We start from the raw sequence: 24,087 nt of genomic DNA, 5'->3' as shown, positions 1-24,087 counted from the left end.
CTCTAGTCGAATCGGCGTATCCCGACCACAACTCCTGGGTATCTAATACCTAGGAAAAGACTGATACTTATGTCCTAAACACAACTTGATCACCACGATGTTTAGCCTATCTGTTTTAATCCTCTGATTGCTGGGCTAGTGTGGATTACGGAGGTAATGCTTTCGTGGCGCTGTGTTTCTTCATGTTGAAGTGGAGCGTGTCTTACTGGTATTTCGCGCAAGCGGCGGGTAAATAAATAGCCGTAAAGCATTTCCCTGGTCACCAGTCTCTGCTATTCTCACTCTTATCTGTAGACTGACGAACCGCGCGATATCATTGTTACTTGCTGTGTGCTTCGTTGTACCAGCGTACTTCATACCAATCTGCTGCTGACGTCTCTGCTACACAGGCCATGTTTGCTGTTGTGTAACCTGTGACGGTGAGTGAGCTGTAATTATGGAACCGGTCGTGGGCTGGGACCCAACCGCATGGGAAAGAGATATCTTTGTACCGTCGTTCTCGGAAACGCGCACATTGAATTGTCACCTCCCCTCGCAGTATATAAACAGGGGACATGCTCAACAGCCTGGGGCGCGTGCGCAGTCGATGTCTAGTGCACGCACAGGGAGCAGCGTGGCAGCCCCACGTTCAGTCGCAGTATTCCGAAGTACGCACGGACGCCTTGCTAATCTCCGAGGGGAGGAAACCGCAGTAGACGTAAGCTCTATTCTTACTGCTTGTCGAGTGAAGCTATTTTCAGTAGCTATGGCTGAAACAGAAATCGAGAGATATGTAATATTGTTTTATTGTTAATATCCATCTCTTGCTGAAACATTTCACTGCTAATGTCACTGTGTTCTTTTGCTGTTTCTACATATAATCGGAGTTGTAGCACGCCTTCTTAATCAACGCACACAAATTAAAATGCGAGCAAACAAACTGTACTTTTTTTGCCATTTTACCTTTAGACAATGTATGTAAATGAACTCCCCAAACCATATGAGTTACATAGTACGTGTAGTGGATCTTATCACATTGGAAGATGGAAGCTATTTGCCGCAACCGGTTATGTAATTATTTTATATGCATTTAAGCGATCGGGACGTAATAAATTAATATGCAAACACAACGATATCATATTTCCTGCTGACAATTTGTCAATTTTTAACAAACTTTCATTTGCGCCAGGCAATGAGTGACCGGGGTGACCGAGCGGTTCTAGGCGCTACAGTCTGGAACCGCGTGACCGCTACGGTCGCAGGTTCGAATCCTGCCTCGGGCATCGATGTGTGTGATGTCCTTAAGTTAGTTAGGTTTAAGTAGTTCTAAGTTCTAGGGGACTGATGACCTCAGAAGTTGTCCCATAGTGCTCAGAGCCATTTGAACCATAAACAGAAATCCTCTTCAAAAGCTATTAACGTCTTGCTATATACTGTTCTGATTATATTGTGATAATTAGTTTCACTAGAAACCGTTATTGCAATAAAATGTTCCTTAAGCAACACAGTGTGAAGACATCTACGGGTTGTAAGCAGTGTCTGAATTCGAGTAAAACGCTTTAAGTATATGTGAATTTATTGCCACTGTATGTTTTGGGAAGGTAATTAATATTTCGTGTAACTTTAATATACTTCAGAACTGCTTAGATGACTGTCAGTAAACTGCTATAGGATTTTTAATAATCACTTGCGTAAAGAGTAGTAGAAAACGTAACAGTTAATGTTATTTTTCATGATCGCAAACGCACGTTTCCCTTGCCTGTTAGAAACATTTAAGCAGCTTGAGACATAGTTGTCATCATAGGAAATCAGTGACTTGAAACTATAAGTCAACTGTTTGACTTTTCATTTAGTTGGACGTAGAATCCTGTCACATAAGTTTTCAGACTGTGAACCAGAGTATGTGCGCTGCTACCAAGTGCAGATCCTCCTATAGGTAGCTGCCAAAATGTGACAGTGTTGTGACCGTGTTCGTGATCTGCGTGTGTGTACAGTGAGTCAAGTGACTGTCAGGAGACATATAAGGTATCTTTAGCTGTAGTAGTAAAAAATTCATTTCTGATCTCTGTCATAGTTGCCAACACTTTGGTCTACTTCAGAGTTGGTAGTATGAGTATATTCTTAGAGAATCTTTTCCTCCCCGGCCACTGGAAAAAGATAAGGTGCGGTAAAAAGGAAATTACTGTGACACACTGTCTGAAAATTCTCCGACATTCACGAAGGGCAAGCGCGTCACCAAGGTAGCTTTCCCAAGCGACATGCATGTTGGATGCCAAATATGTACCCGTTATTTTACTAACACTGGGAAGCCCGTCCTCTGAAAGGACATGTCTACTGATCAGGCTGCTGAGGCATTGATGAAACGGGAGTTACACCCACGTTGCATCACCCATTTGCCTCTGCAGAAGAAATGTGTAATTTGAGTCTTTGTAACAGAAAGGCAGACAGAAATATTTCTCCGAAAACCTGTCGCAAGCAACGAAAATGAATCATGAAGGGTGAACATAATATCTCCCTTTAGAAATGCAACAAGAAGAACAATCAGAATTAAATAAAAGTATGCAATACTAAATACAACCATTATCGCGAAATACACTCCTGGAAATGGAAAAAAGAACACATTGACACCGGTGTGTCAGACCCACCATAATTGCTCCGGACACTGCGAGAGGGCTGTACAAGCAATGATCACACGCACGGCACAGCGGACACACCAGGAACCGCGGTGTTGGCCGTCGAATGGCGCTAGCTGCGCAGCATTTGCGCACCGCCGCCGTCAGTGTCAGCCAGTTTGCCGTGGCATACGGAGCTCCATCGCAGTCTTTAACACTGGTAGCATGCCGCGACAGCGTGGACGTGAACCGTATGTGCAGTTGACGGACTTTGAGCGAGGGCGTATAGTGGGCATGCGGGAGGCCGGGTGGACGTACCGCCGAATTGCTCAACACGTGGGGCGTGAGGTCTCCACAGTACATCGATGTTGTCGCCAGTGGTCGGCGGAAGGTGCACGTGCCCGTCGACCTGGGACCGGACCGCAGCGACGCACGGATGCACGCCAAGACCGTAGGATCCTACGCAGTGCCGTAGGGGACCGCACCGCCACTTCCCAGCAAATTAGGGACACTGTTGCTCCTGGGGTATCGGCGAGGACCATTCGCAACCGTCTCCATGAAGCTGGGCTACGGTCCCGCACACCGTTAGGTCGTCTTCCGCTCACGCCCCAACATCGTGCAGCCCGCCTCCAGTGGTGTCGCGACAGGCGTGAATGGAGGGACGAATGGAGACGTGTCGTCTTCAGCGATGAGAGTCGCTTCTGCCTTGGTGCCAATGATGGTCGTATGCGTGTTTGGCGCCGTGCAGGTGAGCGCCACAATCAGGACTGCATACGACCGAGGCACACAGGGCCAACACCCAGCATCATGGTGTGGGAAGCGATCTCCTACACTGGCCGTACACCACTGGTGATCGTCGAGGGGACACTGAATAGTGCACGGTACATCCAAACCGTCAACGAACCCATCGTTCTACCATTCCTAGACCGGCAAGGGAACTTGCTGTTCCAACAGGACAATGCACGTCCGCATGTATCCCGTGCCACCCAACGTGCTCTAGAAGGTGTAAGTCAACTACCCTGGCCAGCAAGATCTCCGGATCTGTCCCCCATTGAGCATGTTTGGGACTGGATGAAGCGTCGTCTCACGCGGTCTGCACGTCCAGCACGAACGCTGGTCCAACTGAGGCGCCAGGTGGAAATGGCATGGCAAGCCGTTCCACAGGACTACATCCAGCATCTCTACGATCGTCTCCATGGGAGAATAGCAGCCTGCATTGCTGCGAAAGGTGGATATACACTGTACTAGTGCCGACATTGTGCATGCTCTGTTGCCTGTGTCTATGTGCCTGTGGTTCTGTCAGTGTGATCATGTGATGTATCTGACCCCAGGAATGTGTCAATAAATTTTCCCCTTCCTGGGACAATGAATTCACGGTGTTCTTATTTCAATTTCCAGGAGTGTACAATATAGAAGAAAAATAAAAAGGGGTCAGTTTCAATGTGTGGTATAGTTAGAAGAGGCTGACCATAGTGTTTTCATAGATAACTCACTTCTGCGAAATTTAAACTGACATACAGTCACAATGGATTTGAGAAAAAAAAATGACACATCTTGCCCCAGGTCACTGTAGATTCTGTGGTGTCACCGCCAGACACCACACTTGCTAGGTGGTAGCCTTTAAATCGGCCGCGTGTCGCCATTATCAGTTGCTATTGATATTGTGAAGAATGTACAGACAAGAGCTACGTTCAACATTGATGGATTAAAGTTAAGTATTCCACCAAGTACCATCTTTTTTCGGAAGTCTGAATTCCTTGTCCTGTTCCAGACCTCACGCCAGCCTGCGTGAGCTTAAACACGTGCCTTTCGGCTTCCTCCAAACTCCGTGGGTTGGCTCCCTCCAATCAACAACAGATTCAAATAATCAGTCTGAGATTTTCTGAAAAATAAGTAGTTCATGAAAATAGCAAATGATCTTGCACAAATAAATTTTTCGAGCATGCACATAGACTAATCAGTGCAGTTTGTGTCATGTGTTCCTGTACAAAGGAAGTAAACAACGATAATGATGAATGATAAACAATGATAGAAAATATCTGATACACTTCTAATATTTTTAAGTCTTACACTGAGACAATGACATACCCAACAGTGATAAAAAATTACAAGTACGCTCCTCATGTTATTTCAGAATTATAATGTAGTGATACGTTGCGAACAAAAAACAAGAAGAAACACTTTAAGTCTCTCTCACTCTTCCTCTTTGTACTGTTTCATAAACGTGGGAGAATCACAGGGTGAAAAGAGGCTTGAGTTTCGATGTTTGTTAAAAGAAAAGTGATAGAAGAACAAGAAAGACCTGCTGTCTTCTGTAGGGCAACGGTGTAATGAATCCAGTCCGTAATAATGGAAAACGATCGCGAAACAGAAAACGCTTGCACGAAGGGAGCAGGTAACTAGGAACCATGTGGAGACCAGCAGTATCACAATATTGCTAAGCCAGAACAGATAACTGAATATAATTAATTTTCCCATGATGTGCTACAAATACAAAAGTGACAAGTCCTGGATTTGGTAGAGCTTTGAGGCTAATGATCATCGACTGAACTCTCTATAATGCAAATGTATTATATCATTAGCCCTTATTAATTACGTGAGCTACAGAAATACAGTTATTTGTTTCTTTATGTTGGTATTTTGGGAAATAATAGTTCTCTCTTGGATGTGATAAGCGCTTAAAATCTATTACGCAAATTTGGCACCTGTGCCAATAATCGACATACACAGATTACACTTAGTACAACATACGTATTCTAAAGGAATGGGGAAGTGAACTCATACCCATGATCAGATGCATTCAAAGCAAACGAGATTCATACACTCGGAACACACAGTGCGACCTCCAATGAAACTATGGGCTCGGCTCTGAGCACTATGGGACTTAACATCTGTGGTCATCAGTCCCCTAGAACTTAGAACTACGTAAACCTAACTAACCTAAGGTCATCACACACATCCATGCCCGAGGCAGGATTCGAACCTGCGACCGTAGCGGTCACGCGGTTCCAGACTGAAGCGCCTAGAACCGCACGGCCACACCGGCCGGCATGAAACTATGGGAAAAGCAACCCAGAAGGATGTTCATTAATGTAAGTGCTAAGAGGAAAGGCTGTATTCCGAATGATGGCCAGTGGTCTCGGAAATCACTCCACTTGAGACGGATCTAACACAAACAAGGCTTAAAAAACAATAATTTTAAGAAACCGCATGACTGCAATAAACTGGCGGAAATGATGAACGTATGTGTGTTCAATAACCAGGTCAAAGTGCTATGAAACGCGCAAAACTAACATTGACTAGATATTCGGTGAGCAAGGAAAATATGCTTCCAGTTTAGCCCATAAAAACTAAAACAAATATAATGCATAAAACTTCAGTTAAGAATATATATGGGCGTGTACATATGAGAAGGTTAAAAACAAGTTATCAGTCATTATAACGCTGACAGGTTGGTATCGGAAGCAGAATGATTTTTCAAACAAAACCTGGAGTTTAACACCAATAATAATAATTTCAAGAATTATAAGGAAAATGAGCATGAAAGATTCCACCAATCCCAATTAAGGGGAGATTTCAGTAAAAGACATGAGCCGTGGCTGGCTCGAGTCCTGCTTGTCTTGGGTTAAACTATAGTTGCCGTATTATGGTTTTATTTCTTCTGCAGTTATCGCGATAATATTGCTGTCCTCTCCATGAGTGGCAGCAGCAGCGTGTATCGATACTAGTACTGCTGTACTATCTTTGGTGTGGCGGATGTAGTTTCCGGCTGGGCGGTGTGTGACCAGTCGGTCGGTTGGCATGGAGCAGCAAGGAAGTCTCCATCTTCCATAGTAAACCGAGACTAGCAAATGTCTTTGCACACAATATTGCACAGGTAAAAGATACACCAAATTTATGGTACGCGAGAATAGGGACAGAGTAACCTAATTACAGGTGAAGTCTACCGATTGGAGATTTCAGATCATTAAAAGGAAGCTATTTTCTTTGATCAAATGAAACTGTATGGTTCTTGAGACGTTTTCAAGTCTCAAACATCTGTGACGTATACAGGGAGTTCAATTGACACATGGAAAGTACAAGCCAAAAGTAGCTAAAAAGCTGCAATAAACATGTGTTCACAAATGAACTGTTGTCCAGATACAACACATTTTCCGTTGCGGTTCGTCGGTGTCTACGAATACTTGGAATATCTGAACGTTAAAATAGGTGTTCGAAATCTTGTCCATGCGTCTGAATGCCACATTGAACTCGTCTCTTAACTGAGTTGCGACTTCTCTCAGACAGTCCTTGGGAATTCAGTAAATGCTGGAAGGCTGCTTCAATCCGCAAACGTAATTCCTCAAGAGAGTTGACCTCGGTAGCGTAGACCAGACTTTTGACATGACCCCACATACAGAACACCCTGGGATTTAAATCCAAAGACGTTGGAGGCTATGGGTCAGGCCCTCCTCTATCTATCCCATGTTGAGCATACGTCCGAGCTAGACGCCGGCGCTCCCGTAAAAGAGAATGTGCTGCAGAACCGTCATGCATGAACGACATGTTCAGGGGTCGGTTCAGTGAAACATCGTCATGTACATCTGGAAGTACAGTCCGCAGAAACCGAATGTACTGTTGTGCGGTTAGTCTCTGTGGTAGCAAGTATATCCAATTATGTGTTCTCCGAGCAGTCCTGCCCAGAGGTTCAACGAATAACGTTTCTGATGTCGTGATACTTGTATTGCGTTAGGATTGACATCGGCCCAAATCTGACAGTTATGGTAGTTATAAATACCGTCATGGGTAAATCCAGCCTCATCCGTGAACACAATACTGCTTACAAACAGGGGATTCTGGGTACACTGTTACTGCATCCATTGGGAGAAATTCTGTCTTGGCGGGAATTCCTCGTTTTTGAGGCTTGCGCTCGCTGGAGATGATATGGATAGAGGACTTACCGATGTAAAATCCGCTACACACTGCTATGACTCAGGAGACGCTCTTGGGTAGAAATCCTCCTTGTTGAAATACTCGGACGTTCGTGTACAATGCGTAACATACTTTCCTCAGCACCGGCTGCTATGGATGGGGGTCGACCTTCTCGTACATGGTGTGCGAAATTCTTGGTTTCTTTAAGGCGCTGATGTAACCAGCTAAATGTGCGCCTCAAGGGCAGCCGGCGGAGAGGAAAAGCTTCTCCATGCAATGATGGAGACTCAAGGGCACTGTTATTCGCTTTATCATACAAGAAGTGCATGTCAACATACTCTTCACTGATGTAACCTCTGTCCATGGTGCCTTCACGTTTGTAATTGATTGTGATGCCGATACGGCACAGTGCACGGAGGGGGAAAAGGGAAGTAGTTGCGCATGAGTAAACAAAAAAATTGTCGATTGAAAATTTTGAGATGCCAACGTGAATACTGCAGAATCCGGGGGCGTTAGTTCTCACCTCGAATTAATGCGATTCCACGCTACGGTTGATTTGTGGACACAGGACCTTTTTAGCTACTTTTGGCCTGTACTTTACATGCGTGAATTATTGACTGTCACTTCTGAAACAACGTGCATGTGCAGACTAGAAGGGACGAATAAAAATTTGTACCAAGGTCAGGATTCGAAATCCGGTCTACTACTCACTATTAGGCAGATGCACCAACCGCTACGCCACCCTGGCGCAGTAATGATGCCCAACTGCACGTGACCTAGTGGTTAGCGCATCTGCCTAGTGAGCAGAAAACCTGGGTTCGAATTCCGGACTTGGTACAAATTTTCATTTCTTCTTTTATTGAGACTTGAAGCCGGCCGGAGTGGCCGTGCGGTTCTGGGCGTGGCCGTGCGGTTCTGGGCGCTACAGTCTGGAACCGAGCGACCGCTACGGTCGCAGGTTCGAATCCTGCCTCGGGCAGGGATGTGTGTGATGTCCTTAGGTTAGTTAAGTTTAATTAGTTCTAAGTTCTAGGCGACTGATGACCTCAGAAGTTAAGTCGCATAGTGCTCAGAGCCATTTTTGAGGCTTGAAAAGGTCTCTGGAATAAAATCGTTTCATTTGATTAAAAGCACCTATGCCTAGGTTCCAGGCAGCATCCTCCCTTTTCGTTCACTGCCGAGGTGCCATTCCAATATATTTGTACTTCTAGTTCAAGGACGATACCAAGTGGGCTGAGGCGTGAATGAGAATTTTGATGAGGAGGGAGGCGTGCTAAGGTAGTCCGCGCAGTTGTGCGAAACCACTGTGCCTGGGTGGCGTAGTGGTTAGTGCACCTACCTGTTGAACAGGAGAACTGTTGCAAATTTCCGTTTGTCGATTCAGTCTGCATGTATACGTATTTTATTTGAGACGGAAATTCACGAAAAGGAGATGAATGAGGGAACAGAAGTTATTAACCAACTCTACGGCAGATACTGAATTTAAGGCCGTAGTGAATTAAAGACCGTAAATTCAACTAAATACCTAGAAATTACAGTGATGAACAACTTAAATTGGAAGGAACAGATAAAAAATGTTGTGGGGAAGGCTAACGAAAGAATACGTTTTATTGGCAGGACACTTAGAAAATGTAACAGATCTACTAAGGAGACTGCCTACACTACTCTCGTCCTTCCTCTTTTAGAATAATGCTGCGCAGTGTGGGGTCCTCACCAGATAGGACTGACGGAGTACATCGAAAAAGTTTAAAGAAGGCAGCACGTTTTGAATTACCACGAAATATGGGAGAGAGTGCGTAACCACCCTCTTACTAATCGGCCTAGCCTGCTTGCGATATAAAATATGACCGTGGATCGCGTGTATGCCTAATGGACTTTTTTATAATTGTATAAGGCTATCTTTCCCGAAGAAGTGACACCGATAGGTAGGAGGAAAGTATACAACCGACCCTTCTGATGGAAAGTATATTGAAAATGAAAGTAATTAAACCGAACAGGACTATAATTTGGAAAATGAAAGTTATTTTGTGCATTCACTCGCGAATAACACTGGACAGAAAGGGGTACCACTGATCATGAATCCAAAACTTACACTTATGAACGAAAAGGCAGTAATTAACAGTCGCCAGCGCACTAGGGCAATTTACATCCAAAATCCTGTACAAGATGATGGGAAAGAAAAATATGTATTATTAAACACTGACGTGGCAACTAAAGGTTGTCACGGTTTTTTTGTTTTTTTACTAATTTTAAGTGACTATGTAATGATAAACAAATCTGAGAAGTCACTGTTAGGTTATTTTGAAAAAGGCAATCGAGTAGTGATTTGAAAATATGCAGTTAAACTATATGTTAGTACTGAACTTCGTTACGTGAACAATGACTGTCGGTGACCTCAGCACAACGCCATCAGAGAAATTTAGAAAAAAAAAGCAAGCACTTTGTTTCTTTGCCATTAGTTATTTTGCAAATAGGATTTGATATTATTGTCTGAACAACTGAGCTTTTTTAACTGACTTGAACAGAACTAAATACTAGAATACGTACCAAACCAAACAGCCATATGCTCCAAGCTATATGTAAAATAAATAAAACTTCTGCACTCTTAATTTATGCATTTCATTAGATTTGGATTTTTTCCAGTGATTGATTCTCAAGCTTGAAAAATGAAAAAGCTTTACTTTAGTCATATACTGAAGCGTCAGTTGTACAACAGTTAATTGAAATAGACTGGGGCTAAAATTCTTAAAAGAGAAATTATTCATTAATAAACTGGCTGCAAGTATTCAGTTTATTTCTTATGTCACTCAGTTAGCATATTAGGAAAACAAAAGGAACAAGGATCCCGCTTGGCAACAATGTCTGGGGGCAATGAGGACACAATCGCCCTGAGTTTAACTGATTGTTATTTAAATAAATAATATCCATCAAATCACATTCAGTTGTGCTGCTGGGTTAGCCGTTAATACTTTCTACTAATGAACAGTCTTACTTCAGTGCTGTGCATACGACGAAACTCGGAGCCGAAGACGAAACTGTGTTGCTGGAACTGCTGCTGTCGTTGAAGACGGTAGCATATTGTGGAGCCATGGTTAATTATAGGAATGGGCAATCGTAATTAATGCAGCCTCTTCCGCCCGTCCACTGTCCATGCTCCTGCTCTAGACATCTGGCCGACGCGTGTACATGATGCCGCCGAAATGGTACACTCTACTGCGAGAGCGTTAACACCACACTTCCGCACACTACAAGCGCTGGAACCCGTCTCCTCTCTCCGCGCGCTCTGCGGAACAACTCCCTACCCAAAGATTTTACAGCGCACAAGCACTGCTATTATCGTTGCTAGTCGATGCAAATAACAATTCCTTTGGCTTTTTCCCAGAACTTATAAGTTTCACAGTAAAACACAGATATATACAATGAAACGTCAACAGACTTCTACCTAAATGTACACATACAGTGAAGCAATGTCGTTACTTATTAAAAGAAGCATTTAAATTATAGATATTTACATACAATTAAAAAAAATTATATATCGTCAGCAGGTGCCATGCATCCTGCATTTTCGGTGTTACAAGTGTCACTGAAATGGTACAGGATTTGGGATGGACATCATTGAAACAAAGGCGTATTTCGTTGCGGAGGGATCTTCTCACGAAATTTCAATCACCAACTTTCTCCTCCAAATGCGAAAATATTTTGTTGGCGCCGACTTACATAGGGAGAAACGATCACCAAGATAAAATAAGGTAAATCGGAGATCGTACGGAAAGATATAGGTGTTCGTGAAAGAAAAACGTCTTCTAACGCAATACCACTGTTACTGGTAGATATCCCGAAATGTGAACGCGCAGTTCTGCATAAGTACTGAAGCAACAATATAATGCTAATACAAAAATTGTTACAACACACTATAAGTCAAACTAAATACTTCTATGACTGATGCTTAAGCGTAACGGAGAGAGAAGGTCTTACCCAGCAGATGCGGTGCAAGTGTAGCGGGCGCGTTCATGGCCTGCGTGTAAGAGCCGTGGGGTGACAGGTCAGGTATCTTAAGCAGGAGTAGTAAAAAATTTCGTTTCTGAGCCCGGCACAACAGTGACCATCGCTGGAAGTACTCTAATATCCAAATTTATTTTTAACGCTTAAAATAGCTTTGTGTCTGTAGTTCCATCTACAAGATTACGTCTATTACAAAAAAAGGCCAGTTTTCATATTCATACAGCTTTCTTCGTAATGCTTCTCATAGATTACTACGCCAGATGCGGAAAGTGTGACGTTACAGTTGATGTTACATGCCATTTCATGATTATAGAATGTAGACAAATAAGCACGTTCAACAGGAGATTTCTCGCTGCGTTTATGTAGTCACTCCCATGGTTCTATGTTCAGAAGGAGAGGCTGTAATTAAGAACTTTTGCTCTCACTGAACCCTTTCCAGCCCACAGGGTCCAAATGGACCCATTTCAGTTTTCGATATTTCTGCAATATCCACGAAAGCCCATTGGTTCCACAAGGCACCATTGCAATCTTATGTGTAAACAAGATAACTAGATGTCAGCACCAACAGGATGAGTACTGAGTCCGAGAATTTTCAAGTCGAAAATAATATTTTAATTTTTTTTTTCTACTCCAACATAAAATCTGCGCTGCAAAGGGTTAATCGCAGGTGGATATTCCACAGTAATAATTTTTTCTGCTTTATTATATACAAATGAAAAAAGTCCATCTTTTGCAACTGAATGTTTAATTTGTATGTACCAAACATGTTTCGCCTATTCATGCTAGGCACCTTCAGTGATCTATGATATGCAACAAAATAGTACATATTTTAATTAGGAATCTTTAGTGATTCTTAACAGCTAATTTAAATTACTTAACTGTTTACAAATATACTGTTGTGTGTTTTTACACTTACATACATTTGCATGTACTTTTCATGTATTCATCTGTTCCTTTGCATGTACTAGAATCATATAGTAGCGATTTTTCCACTCAATAGGTCACATCTAAACATTTCACCGCACATTACCTAAACTGTAGCATACTTGCATGTGGTCCTTCTGGAATGCTTTAGGGATGACTGAGGGATCATGGAAGCTGTAGAGGGTGAGAGTAAAATGGAATGTTGGGCTGCGGTGGAGGGCGGATGGGTGGTGGGGCTGTGAGTGAGCGTGTGTGTTGTAAAATTTTATTATTATTTTTTTATGGAAAACTGTGAATCAATTTGAGTACTGTACTACTTTTACTCTTTTGGTCTTGAGGGTATTGTCGTTTCATTTAGGAAATTCTGTAGAGTAAGCATTCCCTTTCTTTTGCTGTTCTGGCATAAGACTACCATATCTATTTTTATCCCAGTGTGAAGGTGATTTTCTTTTATTAGACGTTGTGCATTAAGTGTCCTTATATGTTATGTGTACCTGACGTTAAAATTTCTTGCGGTCATCCCGTTATATTTAGAGTGTTGTATTTTAATTTATACACTGCTCGGCCAGAACATTATAACTAACGACATGTTACCGGATATAAACCCGTCCACGCGTTAGCAGTGTCAACTAGCTTGGGATGACTGCTAATCAGACACACACACACTGTGCATGTAGTATCAGTGAGCGTGCTTCAAATGGTTGAAATGGCTCTGAGCACTATGGGACTTAACATCTGAGGTCATCAGTCCCCTAGAACTTAGAACTACTTAAACCTAGCCAACCTAAGGACATCACACACATCCATGCCCGAGGCAGGATTCGAACCTGCGACCGTAGCAGTCGCGCGGTTCCAGACCGAAGCGCCTAGAACAGCTCGGCCACCGCGGTCGGCAGTGAGCGTGCTATCCGAGAGTAGAATGGTGTTTGAGCCAGGGCTGATTGTGATGGCACGGAGACGTGGTATGGGCATTTCGAAGAATGCACGACTTGTCGGGTATTCGAGGAGTGCTGTGATAAGAGTCTTCAACACGAGGAGCAACCAAGGTGAAATCACGTCCAGACGTCGTTGGGTAGGGCAGAAATCCCTTATTGCAGATATTGGACGTCGTAGGCTGGGCAGACTGGTGAAACAGGACAGGCGGCGAACTGTGGCGGCACTAACATCAGACCTTAATGCTGGGCAGAGTAAAAGTGTGTCTAACACGCAATGGTTCGAACATTCGCAACAAAGGGCCACCGCAGCTGAATACCCATTCATATGCCAATGTTAATACCACGACATCGGCAACTACGACTGAAATGAGTACGTGACCATCGGCACTGGATGTTGGTGCGTGGCAGAGCGTTTCATGGTCTGATGCATCCCGGTACCTTTTTCATCACGTTGACGGGAGGGAGCGAATCCGTCGTTTTCCAGGGGAACAGCTCCTTAACCCATGTAATGTTGGACAGAGACAAGCTGGCACCGGCTCCATTATGCTCTGGGGAACATTCATGTGAGCATCCATGGTCCAGCGCATCTCTTGCAAGGCACCGTGATGGCCAAGGAGTATCATACATCCCTTCATGACGATCATGTTTTACGACAGCAGTCACATTTTTCAACAACACAGTGGCGCGTTCCAATTGATGTGCTCATTAACCCCCCCCCCCCCTCCCCCCCCCCCCGTCCCCCACAACTCGCCAGATCTGAATCCGATATTCTAACTTATCTGCGATATTCTTGATGTCTAATTCCATTGGGAACTGCGTGCACCACGACCCTATTATTGTCAATATATTTTGGATAAATGGCAGCATCGGATGTAAATACTGAAATCCTTTATTTCAAAGTCCGACTTCGGTCACTGTGTGACAATCCTCAGTGCAAATGATGGACATATCGGCTATTACTTGAAGATGGTGTCTGGTGTTTCGGACATGTCCGAAAGAACAGATAGCATTGGTGATCTATCAGCTCTCGAAGAATGGAATTCAGACCATTAACTGCTTACAGGGATTCATAAATATCAACGGGGACAGTTGAAAATGTCTGCCCCGACCGGGACTCGATCCCGGGATCTCCTGCTTACATAGCAGACACTCTATCCGGCTGAGCCATCGAGGACACGAAGGATAGTGCGGTTGCAGTGACTTATCTCTGGCACGCTCCCCGTGAGACTCACATTTCCAACTTACTGTCCACACACTACATTTGTAGTGCCCCTGCCCACTATACTCATTACTCGCGGCAGTCAGTCTACCGATTGCAGTAAGAGTTTGAGCAATGTGAGTGCATCCGCACTAAGAAAATCGTTAGCCGGTAAGCCTTATCTATATAAAGATGGTATCTGTTTTTTCGGACATGTCCGATTCATAGAGGAATTAGAGAAGACACAAACAATAGCGTGTTTCGTTACACGTTTATTTGGTAAGCACAGAAGCGTCGCTGATATGATCATCCAGCATCACTGCCAGGCGCTGAAAGAGAGGCGTTCTCCATCACAGTGTGAATAATTGTTAAATTTCCGAGAGCGTATGCTCCTAGAAGAGTCAACAAATCTGTTGCTTCTTTTAACATGTGTCTCGGGAAAAGACCATGAAGACAAAAGCAGAGAGCTTCGAGCCCTCACAGAGGCTTACCAGCAATTAGTCTTCCCACGAACCATCCGCAGCTCGAACAGGAAAAAGACAAGTGACACTCCGCAACAATGAATTTGCTGCTGTGTAAAAACAATGCGAGCGTTATGTAATAGAGTGCGTTGATTCCGATTTTGCAATCGGATATGTTGCAGCACGTCTGGATTGAAAGTTATAGCTGAAAGTCATATGATATTAAAAGCATGTACATGGGTTAATATGTAGCTGCATCAACGAGTCGTGTTTGACATACGATTGTGTGAGTGTGTATATGTGTGGGTATTCTCAAGGTTACTCTGCTTTATGCGTCTGTGGAAAGATAAGTGTGCACTAGTAAAAATAAAAAGACAGGCGTGGACAACTTCTAACTAGTCCGCTCAAGTTCCAACTTGTCCATAAGCTACAGAATGCAGGCATGTTTCAACATGTCTTATAAAATTAGTTCCAGTGCAGTTTCTCCTGTTTGTCCATTAGTCTGATTCAGAGGTGACTGGAGAATAGTTCGTACTAGTGTGGTTCTGTGTTTTAGTAATCAACAGTCACAGTAAATTGCGTTTAAGTGATTTCGTATAAGACGATTCGGTAATTTGGTATATGGGGAATCAGTAACCGAAATATGAATAGGCGAAGTTGTGTGAATTTCCGGACTGCTGTAAACGACGTCCGACTAGGGCAAGAACATGATCAGAAAGCTACATATAGCTTACAAACATTACTTCGGATGTGATATCGTAGATCAAACAAAATCCTGGGTTCATCATGTCTGTTGCATCGTCTATTACCCCGGCATAACCCAGTGCTTAAAGGATAAGCGAAATCTAACGCCTTTTGTTGTTCCCATGATTTGGCGGGAGCGGAAAGACCACTATTCGGATTGCTGTTTCTGCTTGACCAACATATCCGGGTACAGAACAAGTCAAAAATGGTGTATCCAGATTGCCAGTCTGCCCTAAAACCTATGACGAATCGTACGGATTACCCGGTATCAATTCCTCTTTGTACCGATGCAATTAACAACGAAGAAAGTGATGCTGAAGGCAATGACAGTGACGCCGGAGCTATGGAATGCACGAATGATTCCGACAATGACATTAAAAAGCCACATTTGATCAGCCAAGCGGAACTGGATGAACTGCTTCGCGATTTGTCCCTATCGGAAGAAAAGTCTGAACTGTGGGTTCCACACTGAAGGAGTGGAACTTACTCAAGAGAGGTGGTACAATTAAGCATTTTCGAGATCGCCACGTGAAATTCGATGGACTCATAAAGGAACTAGATAACAAATACGCAACAGAAGAGTGCAGCTCAAGTAGTCTCAGAGCTGCACTATTACACAATGGCAACCAGAAACCGTCAACTCCTATTTCTCATGACGTGGGAATTCAGGAAACCTACGAAACAATGAACACTCTCTTGATGCTGATTAAGTATTCTGAGAACACTTGGAATATATTCGGTGATTTGAAGATCGTTGCCCTTCTGCTAGGAATACAGACTGAGTATACAAAGCATATGTGCTTTCTTTACCTGTGGAGTAATCGCATTGACAAGAGTCACTATATAGTCAAAAATTGGCCACCCAGAAATTTATCTGTAACCTGACAACGCAACGTTCAACATGTTCTTCTTGTGGATCGTAAGAAGATTATGAGACTGGGTCTTATGAAACAGTTTGTTGCAGCAATGGCTGAAACAAATAGTGGTTTTCAGTACCTAAAAGATATGTTTGGAAAGTTGAAAACTGACGCAAAATTCAAAGCAGGAGTTTTCACTGGACCAGAAACACGGAAGTTGATTCGAGATCCACAAATCAGATTGGAGCTAACGGAACGAGAACTAGGAGTTTGGGACACATTTGTGCTTGTCGTGCACAACCACAGAGTAGACAACTATGCAGAAATTGTGGACAACTTGCTAACAGCCTTCCAGCACCTTGGGCGCTGAATGTCACTAAAGATGCATTCGCATCTCACCTTCTTTACGAGAAATATGGGGGCCGTGAGTGACAAGCACGGTGAAAGATTCCATCTCACTTTTAAACCACGTCTTTGTCAATCTTAGTGTAACTAAGGCCCCCTAAATCATTTCAGAGGTAAATAAACATTTTATAATTCACTTCTTAATTATAATGTTTAGTGTTTTCATTCCAAAGTACGAACGTTAATTTTCCAAAAATTTTTCACATTCGCAGTTCAACCTAGTTAATAGCATTGTTCTTGATAACTTTTACACGTACATAACATCTTTTCCTGACGTGCCAGAACAAATCCGACAGCAGTTCTGTATTCAGCGCCTATGAATTACTATAAGGGACATATTTTAAACCCAGTAGAAGTGAAAATATTTTATTTTGTTGCATGGTGCAGTCAACCCTTCTCCGCATCTCATAAATTGTCTTGCGGTTTAGAATTGTACTCATAGATGCAGAAAAGCAGACTTGGTCGTAGGAAAAGTCAGTATTCTTGTTTTATGGAAAAAAGTGTAGGTCGCATCTTTGTTTAACTGTTGATCGAGACTCTTTTGTTCGTTACAGAACAAATAAAATATTATACAGCCTGTGTCCGGAAGAAGTATGACCTCGAGTCAGACTGTATGCTTTGACATACAGGAAGTTTGCATGCTATGCAGCATTATTTTGTGTTGTGGTGCAGTATTGAGTCTTTGCACTTACGTACTGAGGTTCAGGCAACCACAGTTGTTACAGGGTTTGGGTGGTAGCCGTCATATCAGGCGCGAGTGCCGTGCCCTAGAAAGCTTGATTACGTTATTTTTGGCACAGAGCTTGAATAACGTGTTACTTTGTTGAGTTAAATAATAGTGTTGCAGGAGGGATGGTCACTGCTGAGGGATACGGCAGGGAAGCAAAACATTCTAGTAAACGTGGGCCCTAAAACACGTACCACAGGAGCTGTAAGTACTTCGGTACTTCATCATTGACACTGTAAAACAAAATTCTGCAAGCTCTTTGCTTTCCAGATTTTGAGAAACTGTAGCATGGAGCAAAACAAGAAACAAATTTCCAATAAATATGGGCTCTAAAGTGCATATGTTAAGAGCTGTGAGCACTTGTTCATCTTCGCTACTGTGAAAGGCATTTCTTTCTCTGAACAAGTGCTCGAAGCTTAGAGTCTTTCCTATCTACGAGCCACTGAATAATTTTCCGCTCACATGACTAAAATATAGAGATCCAGTCTGGGTAAAAACTGGTCAGCTGGTCCCACAATGCAATGATGAAAGCGAAGAATGAGGAAATCAAAGGACATCTTTCCATAGTCATGAGAAAATATGTAAGGCAGATGAGTTATCCAATCCTCGGAAAAAAACCACCAAAGAAAAATATGGAGCTCCCTCAACTATGTGATAACTGGCGATGCTGTGACCAAAAATTCTATACACACTTTGGGAATGATGAATAATGGTCAATGTGGCTGCTTAACATCGGAGCAACAATTGGACCACATTTTGTACGACTGGCCAAAAACAAAATTTGTAGGTACTCGGACTTCGCAGGCGCAAAACCTGAAGCAGTCAAGTGACTAGTCTCTGCTGGGATGGAATATAGTTATCTCAACATTTTATAGTTACTGTCAGTTCTCAAAATTACGCAGGTTGAAGAAAAATTGGCGCACTCGGATTTTGCAGTGCGATTGCTCACCTTCTAGCAACACAAAAATGTCTGTTACAGACTTTCATCTGCGCATATTTCCGGCAGTAAATGGAAGTTTAAGATTGGCAATCTGGCAATCCTGTAATTTCTTATATGGTAACTGCCTGATTCTGTGCAGTTGGTGCAGTGGAAAGCGTTGCGGGTTAGCATGTAGGAGGTCGATGGTTCGGTTCTGGGTCGAGGTGAATTTGTTGCTAAGCGTAGTCAGCGAGGTACAGTATCTCGCGCCTCAGTCGTCATACAGAGATTACAATGGGTCTTCTACAAAATATTTGCACTTACGTACTCGAACACAGAAATTAAAATCCAATCGTTTTCATTTGTCAGCTTTAAAATAAGCCTTTTGCACATCGTGGACGCGAATTATTTCGCACCACTGCATCTGCTAGATTTCAAACAGGTTTTCTGTGTACCCTCCCCCAATGGCCCCATCGGTTAGTACCAATTTTTATTCTTGCTCAGGTCCATTACATTTCGTTAGGGCCTTAAATCACTAGGAGGGCTGGCAATGAGCTTTGCAAATAATTTCCAATCTCGATTACCAATTGTTCGTATTATCACCATGGAACCAGTAACTATGCCCATGGACATTGCGTCTGATAAGCGCATACTGCTTAGTAAATATCTCCATGCGTTAATATTGTTATTATTATTATTATTATTACTATCGATGGAAATGTGGAAACATCACGTCCATTACCGTGAGGGAAACAGCGTGATTCGAAAACGAACATTTCACAATACACAACCAGTGTCGGGAAGAATCAAACAGAATAAATGCTGTAAGAGAGGTGAAGCGCGTTAAGTGGAGCAGACCGCTGCGACTAATGATGTGTTTATACTGTTTGCGCTGTTCACCAGACAGTTGCTAGCGGAGTAACGCGACCGTAATAGACTTCATGTACGTTCATAAACATGTTGTATTTTCTTCTTGTGTCATTTTCAAAGATTGTGGCAGATGTATGGCACACACACATTATGAATATGTGGATATGCTTCTGGTCCTTGCTGCATCTGATAACCCGTCTGGCGTTGCCGCTCGCGAATATGCTGCTAGATCTGCTAGATATCCTGGTTGACGTCATGTAGATAAAAATGTGTTCTGTCGACTGGAGCTTCACCTTCGGGAGAGTGGTTCTCTCCTTCAGCCCTCGCGTGACAGACGTTGTCCATGGACCCTCCTACTGCAACTACTGCGGAAGTTATTCTGGAGGTCATGCACCAAGATCCCTGCGAAGTACATGCAGCGTAGGAAAGCAGCTGCTCGTCTCTCAACAGACGGTCGTTGACGAGAGGCAGTTCTATGAATAGTTCCAACAACAAGGGGCAGCCAACAAAGACTTCATAAACACTGTAATTGGGTCGGATGAAGCAGTGTTCACTCGTCAGGGTTGTATGCACAACGTGACGTTAACCCGAACGTCTCCCGCGACCTTGGATATCAGGTTCGCTTTGGCATCAACGTCTGGGCCGGAATTTTGGTAGACAGGAGTTTGGGCCTGTACTTGTTGCCTGACTGGTTGACTGCACGAAGGTATCATGTATTCCTCCCAAATTATTTACCTGAAGCACTGGAAGATGCTCCAGTTCATATTCGGCGGAGGTTATGGTTCCAACACGGTGGTGCACCTCCACGCTTTGGAATTAATGCGTCACGATATTTACACAGAATATTTCCAGGGAAATGGCTCCATCCATGAGGTCCAGTTGTACGGCCTCCGCGTTCATCTTACCTAAATCCTCCGGATTTCCACCTGAGGGGACACTTGAAGAAGCATGTGTATTCTACTCTACTAACACCTGTGGTAGAAGTGATAGGGGGTGATCATGCTGATCGTGTATCTGTGGTTGCAGCCATGTTGCGAAGAGTCCAGAGCTGTATGATCCAGCGGGTCTTGCAATGTTTTGACGTGCAGGGATCTGCTCTGAGGACAACGTATTCTTTTGTAAACGTCATGCAGTCATTAATTTGAAAATTATTATTGTCACTGTTTGATAACGTGTTACATCCGAGCGGACGTACTGCATGTAGCACAAATGACTAGTAGAGGCTGAGTTACTTAACTGAGCAGTCAACTTTAGCACCTCATTGTTTTTGTAGTTATTCTGTCCTATGACGGGTCATTTTTTTAGCCGTTTCTGATTTGCTTGACCGCGTTTTTGTTATGTTAACCATTACAGAACACTGTAGGAGGATACAAGATGCCTTGGACAGGATTTGTGATTGGTGTAAAGAGTGGCAGCTAACTCTAAATATAGATAAATGTAAATTAATGCAGATGAATAGGAAAAAGAATCCCGTAATGTTTGAATACTCCATTAGTAGTGTAGCGCTTGATACAGTCACGTCGATTAAATATTTGGGCGTAACATTGCAGAGCGATATGAAGCGGGACAAGCATGCAATGGCAGTTGTGGGGAAAGCGGAAAGTAGTCTTCGGTTCATTGGTAGAATTTTGGGAAGATGTGGTTCACCTGTAAAGGAGACCGCTTATAAAACGCTAATACGACCTATTCTTGAGTACTGCTCGGGCGTTTGGGATCCTTATCAGGTCGGATTGAGGGAGAACATAGAAGCAATTCAGGAGCGGGCTGCTAGATTTGTTACTGGTAGGTTTGATCATCACGCGAGTGTTACGGAAATGCTTCAGGAACTCGGGTGGGAGTCTCTGGAGGAAAGAAGGCGTTCTTTTCGTGAATCGCTACTGAGGACATTTAGAGAACCAGCATTTGAGGCTGACTGCAGTACAATTTTACTGTCGCCAACTTATATTTCGCGGAAAGACCACAAGGATAAGATAAGAGAGATTAGGGCTCGTACAGAGGCATATAGGCAGTCAATTTTTCCTCGTTCTCATCTGGAGTGGAACAGGGAGAGAAGATGCTAGTTGTGGTACGAGGTACCCTCCGCCAAGCACCGTATGGTGGATTGCGGATTATGTATGTAGATGTAGATGTACTATATAAAAGTTGGATTCGTGTGGCTTAAGAAGCGATGTGTACTCCAGTATTATATGGCAGAATGAAATTGGCAAATAAAACCACTACGCCTCCACCCACAATCGAACCCTAGAATTCCTACATGCTAACTCAACCGATATCACTGCACCAATTGCACAGCACTAATGTGATACGCCGTCGGAGGTAGTTACGTACATCTGATTACAGTGTTGCCAGATTGCCAATCTCTAACGTCCATTTACTGCTGGAAATATGCGCAGGACGAAATTTTGTGATAGCCCTTTTTTATTGCTGGTATGTGAGAAATGGCGCTGTGAAGTCCTAGTGCGTGAATTTTTCTTCACCCTGAGTAATTCTTTAAACCATACACTAAATAAATAATCTTTCCCCTTAGCAGTCGGCTGCCAGAATCTTGTGCCAGTTGAGAGATCATGAAGACACTTTTCCAGTTCTGTGGATACACATTACTTGCCTTTTTCATCTTTATCACGAAGCGAAGCGGCACGTTAATTAGCATGCTGGACTAGTATTCGGGACGACAACTGTTCAAGTCCACATCGAGCTATCCACTTTTAGATTTTCCATGGTTTCCCTAAACCACTTAAGGCAAATGAAGGATGGCTGCATTGGCAGGGCGGGGTCGGTTTCCTTCCGCATCCTTTGCTAATCCGAGCTGGTACTCCGTCTCTAATGAGCCCGTTGTCGACAGGGGGTTAAGCTCTAATCTTCCCGGCGGAGGTTCGAGTCCTCCCTCGGGTATGGGTGTGTATGTTTGTCCTTAGGATAATTTAGGTTAAGTAGTGTGTAAGCTTATGGACTGACGACATTAGCAGTTAAGTCCCATAAGATTTCACACACATTTGAACATTTGAACATCTAATCTTCCTTCCTCCTTGCAAACGCATGTTGTTGATTACTGCTTATTCTCCCACCTTTGCAAGAGATTGCCCTGAAACTCTGTCCACTCCTCTGCATCCTCTGACAAGGCTTTTGGAAGAACAAGGGAAGTCTTCAGCCTTTATTGGTGATAAATCCTGTTAAATATTTATACAGTGGCTGGGCTCGAACCCAGGGCACACGTTTGAAAGTCAAAGATTCTGCCATTTCACTGTAATGGGTCTTTTGTGTCGCAAATCCTCAATATAATTATCTGTGCCTATAAAAAGTATATTCTTTGTGCAGGAAACCCAGACGTATTGCAGCAGTGATGGGAACCGTACCAGATGAGCAAAAGGCCATTCCATCGTGGCTGGACAGAGCATTCATCGTGAGCGCACTTAAGTGTGGCGACCCGACAGTCGACGAATCAAGTGTCCAACTAAAGTCGATGGGCCAGGTTGGTGGTGGACTCCTAAGTGAAACTTACAGAGTAGTCTCTCAATTGCACTCTCTCGGAGAGTCCCATGAGCGGGAGACATCAGTTATCGTGAAGAGCTCGCCAACAGTGGGTGGCTTCATCAAGGAACTGGCGGACAGCGGTGTGTTCACCAAGGAGACGGTCGCCTACGGTAGCTTCCTGCCCGCCATGGACTCCGCGCTCGAGACCATCGAGGGCGAAAGCTGGAGGCCACTGGCTCCCAAGTTCTACCACCAAGGGTCGCAGCCTACCAGCTTCTTGGTGGTCGAGGATCTGGACGTCTCGGGATTCCACAAAGTGGCTCAAGGTGTCAGCCTGGATGTGGACCAGTGCAGAGCTGTGCTGCGAAATCTGGCTCGCATGCACGCCGCCTCGGCGACAGTACTTCATGACCAGCAGTACAACGAGAAACTCTTTCATCAGTCACTCATCTTCTCCAGAAGACTGGTGGACACTTTCCAAGACAAAAATCAGAGGAACGTGGACGGTACATTCGATTTCCTGGAAGATTACACGTGGTTTCAGAAATACGTAGACAAGATGGAAAAACTGTCGACGCATTTTGTGGGAGAGGCAGTGGATGTGGTGGAGCAGTGCCAGGTGGACTTCAAGGTCATGGTGCATGGAGACCTGCACAAGAATAACGTGATGTTCCGGGAAGATAGCGACGGCTTGCAGGTCCGGTTCTACGATTTCCAGGTGAGGAACAAGTACACGTTACTAATTATATATTTAACTGTCTACGGAGTTGGTAAACTGCAGAAACTCACGGCATTATCGTTCACTGTTATGAAAGCTTCTCACGTACTGTAACATCTACAGGTCTTCTTCCTCTTGTTCTTGTTCTCCTTCTTCTTCTTCACTCCAAGGAGTATAGGCTTGTAGCATGTTCCGTCTTCAAAAAAGCCAACTTTTCCTTATGTTCCTATATTTCTGTTTTCTATAGGGCTATAGTCTATGACGTATCCGACTATTCTTTCCGTCCCCATTCTTTCAATGTTCTTCTTCTAATTTCTTATCTCGTTTTCTGTCCTTCCATTCATGCAGAATATA

At 43.6% G+C, this 24,087-nt stretch overlaps 1 protein-coding gene across 2 annotated transcripts in view; it reads left to right on the top strand.

Annotated features, from left to right (window-relative positions):
- Positions 1-574: 574 nt before the first annotated feature.
- The window catches only part of LOC126236841 (uncharacterized), a 40,037-nt gene continuing 16,524 nt past the window's right edge, over positions 575-24,087 (top strand). The window contains exons 1-2 of one of the 2 annotated variants that reach the window (XM_049946443.1): positions 575-697; positions 22,860-23,733. In XM_049946443.1, the coding sequence (XP_049802400.1) occupies positions 22,885-23,733 (849 nt within the window). In that variant the 5' untranslated portion in view covers positions 575-697; positions 22,860-22,884. The remainder of the gene's footprint in view (positions 698-22,859; positions 23,734-24,087) is intronic. The other variant, XM_049946444.1, reaches the window with a different exon arrangement.

The sequence above is a fragment of the Schistocerca nitens genome, chromosome 2 (assembly GCF_023898315.1).
Source record: "Schistocerca nitens isolate TAMUIC-IGC-003100 chromosome 2, iqSchNite1.1, whole genome shotgun sequence".
Taxonomy (NCBI): Eukaryota; Metazoa; Arthropoda; class Insecta; order Orthoptera; family Acrididae; genus Schistocerca; species Schistocerca nitens.
This window is presented reverse-complemented; position numbering and strand designations above follow the sequence as displayed.